This window comes from Nesoenas mayeri (assembly GCF_963082525.1).
Source record: "Nesoenas mayeri genome assembly, chromosome: 9".
Lineage (NCBI taxonomy): Eukaryota > Metazoa > Chordata > Aves > Columbiformes > Columbidae > Nesoenas > Nesoenas mayeri.
In genome coordinates this window covers 22,292,140-22,310,957 of record NC_137557.1, presented here as the reverse complement: position 1 = coordinate 22,310,957, position 18,818 = coordinate 22,292,140, and the positions used below count along the sequence as shown (strand labels likewise).

General features: G+C 37.0%; 1 protein-coding gene across 1 annotated transcript in view; it reads right to left on the bottom strand.

The window, feature by feature from the left end:
- CLSTN2 (calsyntenin 2) overlaps positions 1-18,818 on the bottom strand; it is a gene marked incomplete at both ends in the record, with an annotated part of 332,876 nt that overhangs the window by 44,518 nt on the left and 269,540 nt on the right. The window contains 3 exon segments of the mRNA XM_080350142.1: positions 4,050-4,171; positions 4,741-4,989; positions 10,429-10,614. Of these exon segments, the coding sequence (XP_080206268.1) occupies positions 4,050-4,171; positions 4,741-4,989; positions 10,429-10,614 (557 nt within the window).

Genomic DNA, 18,818 nt, shown 5'->3' with positions numbered 1-18,818 from the left:
ATTTTTTGCTGACTTAGAATGGCTCCAGATCATGCAGTGTATTCCCCCTTTTTTAAGAGGATCAATACCAATTTTGCCTGTGGGCTAGAAGACTATTTTCAGGATGATAACATTGGTATAAAACAGAAAATAATTTCCCATTGTGAATAAAAACAAGTACATGAAAAAAAAAATCTTCATCCTTGGCTAAGATCCCTTCTCCAACTCAATAAAATGTTCCTATTCTGTTGATTTAGGGAAAAGAAAAATACCTCTTGACTTGACTATCCTCAATATTAGTATGAGAAATGTAATATCTTCGATGAATGGAGCATGAAATATGCTGTGCATGGTCCTATTTAATGTTATGTTTTCCACTGTCACTAAAGGCTTTAATGCCTTGGTTCTTTATTCAAATTACTATTTTGATTTGGTTCTGTGTGGACTATAGTAAACAGCAGTTAAAGTGCATAGAAATGGAGGGAGAGAGTTCTCACTATATTAACCAGAAATGGGGAACACACAAGAATTGTCACTACTTCTAGCAGAAATTTGAGGATCAAAAGAAGATTTTCCTGTGGATGACAATGAGAGCAAGAGAACTTAATTTGAACCTTTACTACAGAGCTGCTAATAGAGCTCCTGTAAGTGCTTTTGGAAATGTCTTTGCATTGAAAGAAAAAGAAGTGAGCAGACTAGACTACCAAACTTCATGTAATAGGTACTCAGGCTTAAAGAGTGTCTTACAGTTAAGTGTGAGAAAATATATTATTAAAAAGTTGACAAACACATCATGATACTCAACTGAAACCATTGTGTGGGAAACTCAGAAAAGAAAGGTTATGGTTCTGAAACAAAGAAAACACCTGCACTTCCAAGGAAATGGGAATAAATAAAAGGAAGGAACCACCTCTGATCGGGCAGCTATTGCAGATGTTTGGGAAAACCACGCAAGTTTTATTACCCAGCAGGCATAAGAGACTTGACACTGATTCTCTTTAACATGGTTCTTTCAAAACCTTTTCTTCCAGATTACTACTAATAGATTCTCTCACTACTAATATAGTTAATTTCCAAAAGGATGAAAGTGGGAGAAAAAAACAAACTACAACATTTTTTTTTTCTTGTGTTTCTTATAAGTAACAAGGATACCTTCAGTTCAAAGTTTGTTACCTCTGATTATTAGCACTTTTTGCAGACATACTCATGTGTCAACAGTTCGATACTAAAGGCACATATGCCCAGAGTTACAGCATTCTCAGGTCATGCATCCTCAGCACAACAGGAAAAAATTAGCTTCGCAAAGTCCATTCATTTTATTGTAACAAATAGGGCTAAATACACTGAAAGCCATACTGAAAATAAATCCTAAGGCCGATGGACTCACTTAAAGACACAACCTTCCCAGAGCTAACTTGGGAGCCACTGTATGGAGGTTTCCAGACGCTTGCTATGCATGGCAGTTACGATGGCTGTGCTCCATGGCAAGGCTTCAGATGCACTGCCCAGGCGTGGCTCTAGAATATGTTACAGGACTCCTTTTATTCCACCAAGAATGGAGCCTGCAACTAAGATGCATGCCACCCGCCACAGAAACAAGATCTAGAGAATTAATTAAATTTGGAATGACAATAAGCTTACTTTCTTGGTCAGTGCCTTGAAAGAATGAGTAGTCTTGTGGACTACGTAGAGACCAAAGCAGCTGGTATAATAAATTTTACTACTCTGAAATAAGAAGGATAAATGATTCCACTAGTTTATTCTTCACCTTATTCCAAGGTCACTGGATTCCTTTCAGCAAAAACAAGCTATGGATTGTTATCACAATCATAAAGCAAGCTCAGTAATAAAATACTCTGCCACATTTTACTTCACTATGGCTGTGCTTGGTACCGATCTTGGAATTGTCTTCCAGAGTTATGTATGCAATGCTATCTACAGTATCCTGGCCAGACAGTGAGAACTGTACAACACTTAGATACAGTCTAAAAGCCCAGGGAATCTGAGGATCTGCTACTATAGAACAAACAGTTCTGAAGGCGAGATTTCCAGAGCTATTTCAGTATCTAAACATGCAATGGTCTAAGGTAGTACTACAATTTTGGAGCATATTTTAGATTACACAAATCAGTACTGGCAGACAATAAAATATACACTTTAGAACAAAACAGTAGAAATTAAAAGAGTTAATGTGTCAAGCACCACTTTGGACTGCCTTTAGTATATGTTCTTGCTGAGGTGGCCTCAACAAACTAACTTCTCTCCAGAAGCATAACTCTGGGTACAACTGATTGAATCTCAAAGTATCTCCAAGGAGATATTAAATTTCAGCTGAAGATGTGAGAAGTTGTCTGCTTATGATATTTCCCTAGGATTATTCATTTCAGACAAAATCTGTAGATGTGTGATTCTGTATTCTTTATCCCTCGTAAGAGAAAAAAAAATATCACTTAACTAGTTACATACACACACTCTGAGCATGTTGATTTGAAACAATACACCCACAAATTCACACAGATTTCCCAAATCAACAGACCACCCAGAGGTGGATTTCTGAAATGAACAGCACTTTTTGCAAGGAAATAATACTGTCAAAATAGAAATATAAAGAGTATATGTTGCTCATCAATAACACAGATACTAATCAAATTCCAGTGCAAGGCTAATCACACACAAAAATTTGCTTGATATGAAAAAACAATAGTACAGGATAGACTGTATTTTTTGTGATATAAGAAAAAAAAAATGGAAAGATGTTAGCATACCTGTACTTACCAGTTTATGCCATTTTTTCTGTCTATTTTTTTAAAAGTATGGAAATTATGTGGAGAAAGTAGAATAAGAATAAAGTAATTGTAGATGGTAATAGAGATAAAGAAGTTTTTTCACACAATCAAATACATCCCCTGTCAATGGAAAATTATTTTGACAGTACATTTTGTGAGTATTTTGTCATAGTTAAGTTAAAAGAGTTACACACAGATTTCATTTTTTGAGAGGAAATTGGCCCTTTCTCATTGTAAGGATATAAAAGAAAAGCTGATTGCATTCAAAGTCAAAATACTTTACATAAACTTTGTATTATCGTTAATTTAGATGCTTAGTATATATCTTAGAAATACAAATTCATCTTCAGCACTCAGAACAGCATTATCTGAGGTGACATCAGTTACTTATGACTTGTAATTTTCAACATGATTAAATGTAAATTTATCCCTTTCTACACACTCTAAGATTTCACATCAAGTACAGCAGAAACTGATTCCAAACCGGTTAACGGAAACGAAACCAAGTGCTATGATCATCATATAGTTTCTTACCACATTCATCTGATAATCATCATAAATGTCATCTTTTTATATGCATTTCAAAGGTGAATTAGGAAAGTAACCATTCCAGTATCTACATCTTCAATACCATCGTTTGGACTCAAAGACATGAAAAAACTTGCTTTGAGAAAACACTACTTTGCTGGAGTCTGGCTTCTTTCATCCAAATGATCCTTATCCTGCTTAGAATTAATAAGGCTATGAAAGGCAACTTTTATCTCTTTAATAATAATTTCCTGGTGATATACTCTTCATAATAAGGAGAAATTACATACAGCACAGTAGATGAAAGTAAGTCTGCAGATTAGATTTACCATCTATTACTAATGCCTTTCTGTGTGTCAGCACGCTCTTTATTGAAAAGGTTTCCATCACTTCCATTGTGCTGATAAAGTAGATTTTTTTTTTTTAATGATAAATGGAAAACTTTTAGGGAACTATATGCAATATCATGTCTCTATCCACTGCCGAAGAATATAAACCTCTACTTACTGCTTAAAATGACCCAATTAAAAAACCTACTCTATAAAATGACTTAACCAAGTTAACTCATTTATCTCTTTTGATGTGGATCCCAATTAGAGGATGTGAGAAGTTGTTGCAGCAGTTACAAGTTGCAACATAATTGCAATAGACTTCTGATTTCCCAAAGCAATTATGCTAGGATTTAGGTTGTTCTCTAGGATTTCTAGAGGGGATGGAGACGAGGAGGGGTTGCAGATAAGAGAAAACCACAGGTACCTGATCCAGTTTCCAGTGGAACTCCGCAGGACGAAAGGTGTCAGCCTGATCAAAGTCTTTGCGCAACAGAAACACTAATCGGCAATTGTGCACATACAGGGCGTAGTGGTGTCGGTTCATCTCTGAAAGAAGGGACAAATAAATAAGTGATCTGAACTGTCCTCAATGCTTTCCTTTATGTAAGTGTGTTTGAAAGCAATACACATGTAAAAGACAAAAAACAACCAAGTAAAAAACTCCAAAAGAATTGACTTTTCTCAATATCATGGATCATTATGTTTCTCAGGGAAGCCACATATGGCAGGCATCTTCCTGAATTACACTGTAGCAGTTTTGTTTATGGAAGCATGATGTCAAAACTAATAAATAAAATCCAAATCAATATTTAATCTAACTAGTTTCAATGAAGAATTAGAACTCATTTTCCCAATCTAAGTCATATATATATATATAAAACCCAACTCCTATTAATTCCTACAGATGTGTTCACAGAGATTATCCAAGAGAACCAGTACTTGAAATTCAGGTAGACATCAGTCCCCTCAATAAGTTATCAAGTTGACAATGCTTAGAGTGGCATCATCCCAGATTAGCAACTCTTTCTTCAGACCAAATTAAATAGGAGAGAAGGTAACACCCTGCTAACTTTGGTATGCCCTTTGTCAAACTTTTTTTCAATCCACAGACTCACCTGTCTTGTCAGAGTTGCAGAGAATAGTCTCCTTCTCAGCTCTTAATCCTGGACTAGGACCATGTTTCATCCACAGAGTGATGGTGAATTGATCAGTTAAATTCTTTGGGACTATTCCATCTGGGATTTTGGCTCCTTGCTTTCCATCAAATTTAAAAATCATGTCATTGTTATCCATAAGAAGCCCAGCTGTCCAGTTAGTTTTTGCACTGGGAGATGGTAACAGGTCAATGGCACCTGAGGAAGCTCCTGCAAATGATATATAATGAATAACATGATAAGAGACGAATGAAAAAGCTGTGACGATTAATTTGATACAGGTCAGGAGTTTGAATCACACTTGTTAGATTATTTTTACTACCCAAATAGTCCTACTAGCTTCACTATCAAATCACATACACATTATATAATACTGACTATAGTAAGCCAGTAAGAATTATTAAATGTATAGCACAGACTACAGAAAATAATTTAATGTTATCCTTCTTGAAACTTCTAATTGTTTTCTAAAATTCATTAAGGACTTTTCTTCAGTTATTTTAATAAATGCTAAGACTAGAACCAAATTCTCTACATCCAGCTGGGAATCTTTACATCTTCCCTCCCTGGCAGCATGGAGATGTATGGTATGTGGGGAAGACGTTGCAAAATAGAGTACAATGGGGATGAATGTAGGACAAGTCTCCTCATGTCCAGTAGTTAGCCATGGTTTTTGACAATAACGCTGCTATGAATGTCAATATGTATTCACCCTAAACCAGATAATATCACTTTAATGCTGGCTGCTAGAAATCCGTAATAGTTGTAACTCCATGTGTTCTTGTCTAATGATAGATCTTAGACTTTTAAGTGGTACTCACAATTCACATTAGCCACCCCACGCAACCTAAAGCTAAATAATTAGCAAAGTGGTCCCCAGCTACACAGTATTTGTTTGTTAGAATTAATTGAAAAAAGAACAACCCAGAAATGGAAAGCACTGTGGTGCCAAGATCTGATAAAATCGCACAATTGTTTACAGTTCTGTGTTCTCTTGCAGCTTAACAATTGTCAGACAGCTTTAAAAACATGTAATGAGCTACTCAGAGCCTTTACTCAGCTGGTGAAAGAGAGCATTTAGTAGAAAGCGTGCTCGCCCGAGTAAAAAGGACAAACAATCTTTGTATTCTTATTGATACTTTGTCAAGTAAGAATATCGTGAACAAACCACAACTGAATAAAAAATCCCAAACTAGTAAGATATCCCACCCTCCTCCAGCACCCAAGGAGAGAAAAAAAGATGCCAACTTTCTGCAGGAGTGTAGAATTTAGGACAAGAATGTGTGGAGTTGTATCATATGGATTTTTTTAAAAATACCATATTAATGATCTGAAAATATTCAGTGACTGAGTTCTCCAAAACTTATTGCTGTAAAATGAGGTTATTTTGAAGTGATAGTAATATCAAGCCTAACACCTACACATTTAAAATTCGAGCACAAAGTGTATTTAAATTATAAACTCTAATTCTGGATATTACACCACCCTGCATTGCTTAATACACAGACGTTATCAACAGGAATACATCAAACTCAATTTGTCTAGATGGCACAAATCGTGATAAACATTTTTTTTTTTAATTAAAGCCACTAAAAAATAAAATTACTCTCACAGAACACAAGTACAATCATAATTTTATCAATCAATTTCCTTTTGTGTTAATTTTTATGGTAACTTTATGGTAATTTTTTAACTTACAGAAGGAACAGAAATTGCTTGCACCATGGTGTAGGTCAAATTCCTTTTGAACACTTAACATATGCTTTTAAATGGGCACATGCTTATATTGGGTACATTATGGGCTCAAAGAAAAAGCTTCATCCCTCACTATCCACTGTGGCCATAAAAATTTGGAAAGATTTATTTTTCCACAAGAATGAATTTATGGGAAAACTCAAAAATGGAAGTCTGCCATATAGCTTAGATATGCTGGAAGGGACCCATCAAGTCCAACTCCTGTGCCTGCATAGGACAACCTGAAAATTGACACCACGTGTCTGAGGGTGTTGTGCAATTGCTTCTTGAATACTGTTTAACTGCTTGTTAAACTCTGATTCAGCAAGGTGCTTAAGTAAACTACCTTATTTTCCCAACTTGATGTCAGGCCTGTGTAATAGCACTTGGGTACCAAGCTCAACAAGTTCTTTATCCATCTTTTTATGGAGATTTATGGGTTACTTTGGGCCTCATCCTGTTAGTATGTATTAATCCTGCCATGAGAACAACTATTGGATTATGTGCTTGGGAGATTTAGTTGGAGGAAATCATATTGTTTCAATCTTAATAAATCCAACTAGCATCTCAAGCTGCTCAGCCATGTACATACACAGACCTGGAATAACACAAAGAGGATGTATCTGGAGGTCATCCCAGAAGAGCCTTATCATGCTATTGGATCAGTGCCCTTCCAAAATGTAGGGGCTTATGCCCTTTTCTTCTAAAATGCTTCCAGAATAATGCAGGAGCACAGTTTTGGATCGAGACCCCTGAGGTAGTCCTTGCATATTCAAGTGCTCCTTTTCACAAGCAACTTAGAGAGCTGTCCCCACCTTCTCTCTCACCCTTCATGTTCCTACTGCAAATCTGTGCCAGGTTAAGCACATACTGCTGCTGCTTGCTGAACTGGATCAGGCTGTTAGCTTAGCTGGAAGCAAACCACCCAAATAAAATCAAGCCCAAATTGAGCCTCGGGCAAAGCTACACAACCCAGGATATAGGAGAGAGGGCAGGATCTACCATCCTAGCTAGAGCATGGCCTTAAATCTGATACTCAGGGTTTCCTTATTGCAGTTTCTCATCTGCCACATGTGAGAATTAGCAAGGCCATTATTTTCTACTTTATCTAAATTTAGAGGGAAAGAGCAAAGCACCATAGTCATCTTTCCATCTTTTTGTGACATTTATTCTGGACATGTTTTTGCAGTCAATTGTGTCTTTTATACATTCTTTATTTTTTGTTATTGTTGGATGACAAGGTGAAAAAATGCTTACTAAAATGCTTTGAGGCACAACACTAATAGTTCCTTGACTTTAAAATGACTGAAGTGTAATTTAATCATCTAAACTGCCCACTTGACTGCCAAAGTGAGTACAAATCATTGGGTTATTGAAAGGCAGACCTAAGCCATCAGTCATATTAAAAAAAAAAAAATTAATGCACTGTCCTTAGCATCTGAATTCTCCAGATTTCAAAACAGATAAGTAAAGGAATGAGCATAGGATTTATAAACCGGGCCCTTGATTATAAAGAATCTTGCATTTTATATGGCACAGATGAGTGTCTGTGATTGCTCAGCTCTGCACTCTCTGCAATTGCACAATGCTTTTCCAGTAGAAAAAAATCAGGGTTTTCTTCCTTTTCAAATAATTTAGTCAACCATTAGATAGAATAAGGTAATTTCTGGGAGAAAACTGATTTCCAGAAATAATTTAACCTGCATTCATAAGAGTTTGCTCTATACTAAGAATGGTAACAAATACTAAATACCAAAGCATACTCTAGTCCAAATGCAATTCTGATGTAAAGTTCATTTTCATTCACAACCTTTTTATCAAAGTCCTATTACAAGTTTCTACCTTATCTATTCTTCTCTATGAAAATATGGAAACGTTGGACAAAAAAAAAATTTCTTTCAGCAGTGACAATTTTTACCCCCATTTACATATACTTTTTACATTCTATCTGTTTTCTCAAGTGCTTTCTATTCTGTTCCTTGACAGATGTGTCGAGTAAAACCTGGAAGTTCAGCAGTTAGGTTAGACAGTACATCTGTCCACCTGTTCAAAGGCTGCGTGCAACTACTACAATGGCACTGGCAGACTTGCTGAAATGTTTTTGATCATTCTGCTTTTCACCAGTTTAGGCCTACACATGGTGCAGATGACAGGTTAAGATTGGACTAGTATTGAGGAACATCTGTTTTATTCAGGAGAAAAAGAAAAAGACCTGAAATTCTCTTTTCTACTGCCTAAGTGTCAACAGGTAAGGTAGTCAGGCCACACTTTGTGAACTGAACCCCTTTGCACAACCTTCCCAACTGAAGAATTTTAAACCAGCAGAAGTTATCTACTTTCGGTGCTACACTTGAACTGATAATATTGTTGGCTATAGTTGCTATTAGTGTTTTATGTCAAGGTAATCATTTGGTGGTTTAGATCTTGTACGTAGTGATCTCCTCTGAATGACTGTATCATTTGCAGTTCAGGTCTGTAACAGGCATAAAGCAATGTTCTTTTTGCTGCCAATACAGGTTCTTAGAGGAGGCAAAAGTACTTGACTTCATCTATAACATATTTATTTTTATTACAATGCTAGTATTTTATGAAATCAAGACTCCAGTAGGTCACAAACCCTTGCTTAACCTCTCATTTGTAATGTCATTAACATGATGAAAATATATATTGTTGGCGGCTGGGTTTTCTCCTGCTTTTCTAAGACCCCCGTCAGTCAGATAAAGACACAGGATTAAAATTATGATTGCTTCTCTAATCTTGATTAAGCAATTTTCAGGTTGAAAGTGTTCAGATTTTATGAGAATACTACTACTCCCACTCACCTTTACGTCACTTTCTCAATTTGCACATGTAATTGGTAATCGTAACTGCAAACTACTTTTCCCTGGGAACTGGCTCTCCAGTTTTAATCATGTAGTAACACTGGCTGAAAATTTTCATTTAACAAATTATTTCTTAAAGGTTAGTGTATTGATCTTAACATATCTGCAACCCAGTTGTGTGGTTATCAAAGCAAATGTAAGCCATACAGCAGAGCACCAAAAACAAAGATCCATGCATTTAAATGGGAAAAAAAAGTACATTTGCTACTATAGCTCAGACGGGAGCCAGGTAAAGAGATGTTCTGCACCATCAGGGCTTCAGATGAGAACTCTAAGATGACACAGTTTCAGAGGAGGAAGAGAGAGAGCAGATATCTAAAAGCAAAAGACATGTGGCTTTTGCTCTGCCACACACAGAATCTTAAAGTAATGAAAATACAGCAGTGTCCTCAAGTATTTAATTTACCTTTCAAAATGAATTTGTATCTTTTAGACCAAGTTATCAAAAAGGCAGGAAAAGTGGAAAAAAAAATTAGGAAAACTTTCTCTACTAGGATACCTATTTTCTGAAATTTATGTTTCTTAAAAATGTTTCTCAATTACCCCAAATGTTCCTTTACATTTTGTTTGTTTTTAATCTGACACAGTTCTTAGGAGAGGAACAGAGAGCTGAGTCAGGAAGACTGAAACACAAGATGGAGACTCAATTCTTGTCAAATCCTATGATCCTCCTATGATGGCAAATCTATACTTGAAATCTCACTATACTGTCACACCAGATTAGCAGCAGAGGGAAGAAAAAGTGAGAAAGAGGTGAAATAAGGAAAGAGAGAACATAGAAAAGAGAATATAGAGAAGGGAAGGTGAAGCGGAGCGAAAAAAGTTAAAGTAGGGAGAAGTTACGAAAATAGTGAAAACAAATAGCAAAGAAGAATGAAACACCAGTCAACTATAACCACTCCTTTCATTTTCATTGCTATGATTCAAAATGAACCAGCTGAGTAAATCCACACAGTGCGTGCTTACAGGTGACAAGGAACTGGTGCTTTATCTGGAAAAACTGTATTATATTAACTGAAAGTGATATCCATACCGCATAATTTCTGGAGAGATTTTTCTGAGTATGTTTCACGATCACAACCCTTTCCAATGTAATTGGTCTGTAATTCAATGGTCGTATGTATTGAGGAAACTGGTCCATCACACGTTTCTAGATGAATGCTCGGAAACAAAGGTATGCTGCCAGAACCAGGCTTGTATTGAATCCGTTTGTTCCAGTCTGGAAAATAAAACAAAACAACAAAAAGATCAAAGAGCGATTACAAAAGGGAAGGGATTTATAATATTTTAAATGACATGCTGTTCTGAATGGTCACTAAGACAAAAATAAAAGTTTGAACTTTGCATCAAAAAATTATTGTCCTCAAAAACTGGGTTTTGCCCCTCTTCGTAACAGTGTCAGGCTAAATTAACTAATATGACTGCTGCTAGAGTCACACAAGCACATAGCATATGCATATCTTGACAAGAAGTGCTAATTGGTGTGAGTCTGGATCTCCAGTCTCGGTGTCCCTGTGACAGACTACAAGCTTGCCCTACAGGGCCGAGCCTGTCAGCTGCACTGAATTGGGTCAAATTTCACCATTTTGTGATACAGAACAAATATCTCCAAAGATCAGGCTTTATACATCAGTCTCACTGGACTGTGACCAAAGGCTAATATAACATATCTGTGGTGCCACTTCCTGTCTTCAGTTGTCTTACTAATTTTGTGAAGTATTAATGACAGAAAGTTATAGCTGAAAGGACTACTCATACTTTCAGCCAGATCTCACTCATCTGTGGTTTTGCTTATGCAGATGTCTCACAGCCCACAACATTAAAACCATCACCTGCCTTAGGCAGCCAGCTGGACATGCCATACGTACCACTATGCTTCTCAACTAAAGCATTTAATTTTTAAATCAAATTACTTATGATGTTTGCAACCTGCTTCAGAGAAAACTCTAGCAAGCAGCATTAATGAAAAACATGTATTTCGGCTACCTTTATAGTTCATATTTTCATAGAACGTTTTGGTTTGGAAGGGACCTTCAAAGATCACTTAGTCCAACCCCTCTGCCATCAGCAGGAACATCTTTCACTAGAAGGGGTTGCTCAAAGCCCCATCCAATCTGACCTTGAGGACTTCCAGGGATGAGATAACCACACCTTTTCTGGACAACCGTTCCACAATCTTACTGTCCTTGTAGTAAAGAATTCATTATTTAAGTCTAATTTAAATATACCCTCTTTCACTTTAAAGCTGTTACTTCTCATTCTGTCACTACAGGCTTCAGTAAGGTTTCCCCAGAGCCTTCTCTCCTCCAGGCTGAACACCCCCAGCCCTCCCCGCCTGTCCTCACAGGAGAGGTGCTCCAGCCCTTTGGCTATTTTTGTGGCCTCCTCTGGACCTGCTCTAACAGGTTCATATCTTTCTCTCACATTTTAACCAACTCCAGCCAAATTACCACACAACATAAATAAGAATTCCACGTTAATATAGAGATGCAAACAGTTAATTATTTTGAAATCACAAAACCATTCAACTCTGCTACGTAATGTCTACATCTGTGTGTCTGTAACATTTGTCAAAAGAAATATTCTTACATACACAGCTGCAGTGTCGCTGCCTTTTTTTAGACCCAGGTAAAAGAGTGCTCCAGAAATGGAAAAATTCTAGGTCACTCAATGAAATCTTTTAAAGTAAAAGGACAGAAAGATTTTTTCTAAATAGCAGTGGAAGGAGAAGTAATAAATATATATATAGATCTAGCAGGTGAAGGAGTTTGGTTTTCAACAGACCTCATTTTCAGAAAGCTTGCACTCTCCCACAATCTTAAACTGGATTAAAAATTCACAAGAAAATCTGAAGCAAACGGTTTGAAACATAGAGCAACCATCAGTCCAGATTTCAGACAAAGGAGACGGGATGCTGGCAGCCACTGGTCTGCATTTCAAAATTCTCAGATTTTCTTAATAACTTTTAATCCCAATGGTACTCATGTAGCATTTTGTTCTCAAGAGGAAGCTGAGACTGAAAGAATGTTTAGCATCTATTTTTAATAAAATATTTCAGACTTGCACATCACCGCCTAAAAGACAACTATGACTACTTTATTGCCTGTGCACACATCAGCTGAGTTGCTATTTTAGTAGTAATTTTCAGTTAACAATATTCAGCTACTTCATTCCATATTTAGTTAGATGTGATCTGCAGGATTGCAATAATTTGTCTGCAACTGTCAACTTAAACAGTTCCCTTAGTATTTCAAGTACCATATAAGGTACATCATTATAATAACAGATTTCTGTTCCCTATACATTCCAGAAACTTAAGGGTAACATTTTTCCAATCAAACAAGAGCAGCAAATTCTTTCAGGTACTTCAGGTAAAAATAAAATAATTTGCTGTTTTGTATACACGCTAGTAATATATGAATTATTGATCTTTACATTCTCCTATTCACCAGTTAAAACATTATATTCCTCTACCTGGAAGGAAAAATAAAGAGAGTCTCATCAGTACCTGAAATACCTCTGACCATCTCAGCAGCTTTCAAGTTTCAGCCACATTTTCATTTCTCAGCTATATCAAATTAACTGGCACTCGTGCAAACTACTCATTAGTGTATGTGAGATGTGACTGAATTATTAACTGTAAAATATCTGCAACTGCACAGTCACCTCCAGTTACATGAAGAATGTCTTATAAAAACCACACTATATAAAATGCCAAGGAAGAATAATGTGAGACCTCTGTTTCTGCCACATGAACGTCCCTTGGACGGGAAGAGGTGTTTCACTTCACAGTATTACCCTTCAACTTGGCAAAAACGGTAATCATAAACCCTGCTCATTCTAAATCACCTGCATTTATCTCAGCTTTAAATTGTAAAACATCAACTAGACTTGTACTAGTGTATTTATACCTCGGTCCCCTGCAGATATTTATAAACTGTATCTTTTAAAATAAATGTATCTGTAACTAACTCATGTCCAGGGCTCTGCAAGCAGTCAAAAGACAGACAATCCCACCTGCACTGGTAGGTTGCACTGGATTAGATAAACTCCATCCACACCGTTCCTTCTTTGCCACAAACTGGCAGGTGGTACCAGCACATTACAGTGCAGACTGGCAAAAAGTAAACTCTGCCTCCCCAGTAGCAGGGGAAGACTAATCCCACAGGAAAAGCTTGAACAGAACTAGCCCTGCTGAGCACTGCAGAAGACAGCTTTTGTTTGGATTTTTTTTATTCAACAGGCTTTTGCATGCCACTTATGGTATAAAGCTCTTCCAAACAATACAAGACAGCTCCAGCTGGATTTGACTTACAACATAACAACATCAGAGTGTAAATATCATGATGTCAAGTTTGTGGTTCAGGTGTCATCAATTATAAAACAACTATGTCAACCTGAATCTCCGTCTCTGAGGTGCTCAAACGATTGCAAGATCAAAACGGATCAAACTTCAGTGCAGTTTGAACCTTTAAAAGTAAATCTCAATGTACTAAATAAATTTTTCTTTTAACAGGAGGATAATGTAATGACTTTCCTTGATTTCTACGCTAACAGTTTTGTACATGACTCTTTTTCCTTGTGATCGATATATTATCGATGTATTTTCACTAATTTCTAATGCTCGATGACACCAAGAATGATTTAATCTGATTTTCCCTTGAAGGAGTATGGCACACGTGCAGAGGAGGTATGACCTGATTCATGTCTCCTACATGTGTGTGGCCTTGAACTTTAATTCTGCCTCATGACATTAAAAATCATGACAAGGTAACTAAAACTGAAGACATTTTAACGCAACTCGTACTATGTCAGTGAAATGAAAACCTTCTTTCACGCTGGAGTGAAGATGTGCATCCTGGCAGCTAAATGTAAGATCAAATTTATGTAGTGCTTTTAGTGGGTCCCTGCAGCATCTCTACATAATAACTGGAACATAAAGTTCCCAGAGCAATGTAATTGGTAGATCTGTTTCCAGCATCTTCGCATCTGTCCTATCTATAGAGGCTGGATATTGGCTAAAGGCTATTCTGCTTCTTTTATTTTATTTTTTTAATACTTATATACTTCATAGCTTTGCCAAGATATTTTTATTAAACATTTTCCTCTTTATTAATTTGAAAAAATGAAACAATCTAAAATAAATAAAAACATCAGTATACACAAAGTATTTCAAACAAGATCAGAAATATCTCTGTAGTTTCACCAAAAATACATGTATTTTCATGATTTATGAAACTCCCTGTATCTTAAAAGCAGCAGTGGGACAGCACTAGATGCTGACCAACGGTATTTGGAAAAGCAGTGCACTGTCCTCACAAAACAACAATTTTCTTTCAACACTAAGTATTTACTGAAAAGTGCACATTTCCAGAATATCATACATTGCAGCCACCTCAATAAATAACCTGCTGTACAGTTCAGCATTCTCCACAGGCAAAAGATCAATGGCCATAAGACATTTCCAAAATGTATAAGCTTTGGTACTTGCATTTCTACTTTGAATTAAAGATACAGGGCATTTTTAGCAAAACAGACACAGGGTAACAGTTCCTGCATATATTCTCTTGGGCAGCATTCTCTCTATGGACTTTTAAATTGCACCAATCTAACAAAAAAAAAAGAAAAACAAAGGGCTTTAGTTTCCTACTTTCCCATTTGGAAAAAAAACAAAACCAAACCAAACCCCAAGACACACAAACAATCTATCTGTTGTGCTCCCCATTTCCTGATTAGCCCTCCTCTCAACTCCTGAAAATTTTTACTTGCAAAAAAGGAAAACTCAGCCTTGCAAGAGATCTTTCAAAAATTTTGAATGCTGTTTCTTTACACGGATTACAGGTGAACCAAATTGAGTCCATGTTATTATTCTCATTTTAAAGTATATAATTAATGTTAAAATGGATCATCTGCTATGTTTTGTCATTTCAGGAGGAAAGTAGAAAAAAGACTGGTAGTCATCTATGTCCAGCCCTTTCTTAAATACCTTTGTTTCTGTGAAGAACCTGAACTACTTAACCAGAGGTCTGTTCAGCTTGTCTAAGCACATTCCTATTTGTTAAGTAGATAATTTTACAAAGGAGGATGCCCCTGCTTAACTGGACACAAAGCAGGTAATAAGCACCAGCAGAATGCTGCTTCCAGGATCCATCAATGTCACTGTGTGCTGCACAGATCTTAATTTTCTAAAAACAATTTGCTAAGTTTTAAAGGGTCAAGCAGTCACCACCGACAGAAAAAAAGAAAAAGCTTTATCTCCTGGGAACCAAATGTGGAGCTTTGCGATGGTTGCCACAACTCCTACCAGATGTGTTGTGCTAGGGAAGTTTGGTAGAAGTTATGTCAAAAATGGAACAAGATTTAACTGTCGGCTACAATCATGCTTCTTTTGTGTGTTTAATGACACACACAAATACCATAAGTAGCACAGATAAATACCATTTAGGATACTTCTTATTAAATATTTCCCTCTATTTTTAAATTCTTATACATACATATATATACATATATATATACACACTATCCATACAGATGTATGCACGTATACGTAATATATGAATACTTTTAACCAATGTGGCAAAATAATATTTAAAGTTCTGTTCATTTATTTTTGAGAAAAGGTTGTTTAACATCCAGCGCCACTAATCATGCAACAAAAACAAACATACAAACAATGGCAGAGCGCTGGAACAGGCTCCGGAGGTTGCGGAGTCTCCTTCTCTGGAGACATTCAAACCGCCTGGGCACATTCCTGTGCTATCTGCTCTGAGTGAACCTGCTTTAGCAGGTGGGTTGGACTGGATGATCTCCAGAGGTCCCTTCCAACTCCAACCATTCTGCGTTTCTGTGAAAACTAATAAATTTGTTTTAGGTTTGACAGCTAATCTACAAGCTAGTAAGATACAAGTGACAGGACTCCTAAATTTCATGCCACATATAAATTTAAGGATGTTAAATAAGATGAGTGATTTGTTAAAGAAATGATAATCAGAAAGTTTGACCCAGTTAAAGCCTCTCCATAGCATAGAGAAGACTCAAACTAACTTCCAAAGCCCATCTAAGGCACCACGGTTTGCTAAGAAATTTGAACGCAGATCTCATAAGCATAAAGAAACAGCCATATACACCTCTTCTTCGTATGGTATGCTGACAGTTTAAAAACCAAAAAGACAGAGACAGAAATTTGGAGTACTGCAGGATAGTGGTAAAGTCTGCTGTTGCAGGAGTTAGTGCATCATAATGGAACAGCAGCTGTGCCCGAACTAGTGACACTGAATAATCCAAACGAGTGATAAAACCCCAAGCCATAATGGTGCCTAAGAATGCAAAACAAAAATATCTAAAAAATAGGAAATAACAGCATAGGTTTAACTGTTATTTGTTGTACGTTTGCATTTGAATTGTAATAGGTATTTCCTGCAACAAACTGGATGTCAGAGCCCCAAGTGCTCTAATAAAGCCCTAATGAGCCTCCATAAGCCTCTCCTGGGGTCTCCATTCACATCCATGGGCCAGGAGCTCTATTTAAGCTCAGCCCCATCACTTCAGTCCTAGCCTGACCTATGATGCTGTAGAGGTGTTGTTCTCTAGCTCAGCCACAGCTTTGGCCATAGGGTCCCTTTATCCAGAAGTCAACCCACAGACTGACTTTCTGGCTTGACACACTCGCCTCATCACTATGGACCTGCTCAGTGACATGATCCTAACACTCATCTATGGATCAACTTCCTGGGACCTGCCTCCTCACCATGAACATGCCTGAGGATCTGGGCTCTTGGCTGAACCTGGTCCCCATCTCTGGGTCTGTTCTGCTCACATCAGTTGGGTGACAGGTTGGCGCTTGGTGATGAAGGCTCTGCCAGCCCTGTTACTACACTTGACTCCTGGCTTGCCTTCCTTTTGGGAGTAGTCCTACTCCTTGACATCACATTTAGATGTGGTTAGAGACTTGTAATGTTTGCAGAAAAACGAACTACCGAAAAAAAGATATTATTATGGGAAGAAGCAGCTTCCCAGTTATCCTGGAGAACGAGGGCTGCAACTACTGTTTGGATCCTGGTGTTCCAAGGATTTCTCTACTAAGAAGCATGCAAAGAGCTTTTCAAATTCCAAAAGAAAGTCTCTGAAGCATTAGTTACTGAATTCAATTGAATTGAGGATGTCAAAACTTGCGTGGAAACTCTGCAATTTTTAAGCCCATGGTGTAAGAATATGTGGAAGATTTTTATCTGTGGAGGAAAAAAAAATACAGAAAAGCTTCAAACCTAACTGGATATCCTGTAGTGCTTTAAGTTCTGAGTGGATGAATTGTCAATGGAACCACCAACCATCAGCTGCATCTGAGAGGTAAGAAATTTTTTGGTGAAATGATAATTGTCTCAGTGAAGCTCATGGAGATCTTGCAGTGAAAATTTACAAAAGGAAAGATGGTTTTGTAGTTGTAAATGCAGAAAAATGAACAAAGGAATGAACCTCCACCGAGGTATATGGAAATAAGAATCCAGTTAAATAGGTCTAAAATGAATGTTTTCTTGCATGAGTTAAGATGGAAAAGTCAGGCTTTAGTATTTCAATTGTTACATAATATAGAACTGCCTAAAGAAAGGGCAATAATGGGTTACTCTGAAAAGGTAAAGTTTGTGGTACACAGAGAAGAACTAGTAAAGATCCTTGTGAATCTGCCTTGGGATCGTTATTTGATATTTCCATTAATGGTCTTGGTGCAAAGCCAGGACTGTGTTAATTACTTCTGCTAGTGACAAAATTGGAAGGCAATTCTACATTGGAAGTCAATATAGAAAGAGGATATCCCATGTACAGAACAAGATGACCTTGAGAACTGGTGTTATAGAAATATTGCTTGGTAGTAACGACACCAAGTGCCAGCGCATGCTCAGGGACCCGGCAAGCTGGTGAGTCATCACTGAAAAATGACACCTGGAAAAAAGCTGATTCCATTCAGTCAATAACAGCATGTCCATGATCCACCAGTCTGATACAGCCAGGCAACAGAAAGGTAGTCTTGGAATATATAAAGTACTGTGTTTCCAGTAAAAGGCTGTGGTAAAAAGAAATGCAATAACACCTTATCTTGAGTGTTCAGGAAAGATGTATTTAGCTGTAATACATACACAGAATTTGCTGACGAGAGAGTATATATTAAAATTTAGATTGAATCAGGTATGACTGCATTCTCTAAATATGTCTGGTAGCCAAACAAAAGAATGTTGCTGATACAAGAACATAAGTGAGTATGAATTTATGCAAACTTTGAGCTCAAAAATTAAAAGTACTTGGATGTTAAATTTATTTTCAAATGTCTGAAATGGGTATTTAAACAGTGGGTATTCTACCAAAATGGTGCCATTCGAGTTCATAGCTGAATGTAAGCATTTTGTTACGATTGGCTTGTTTTAAGGATGT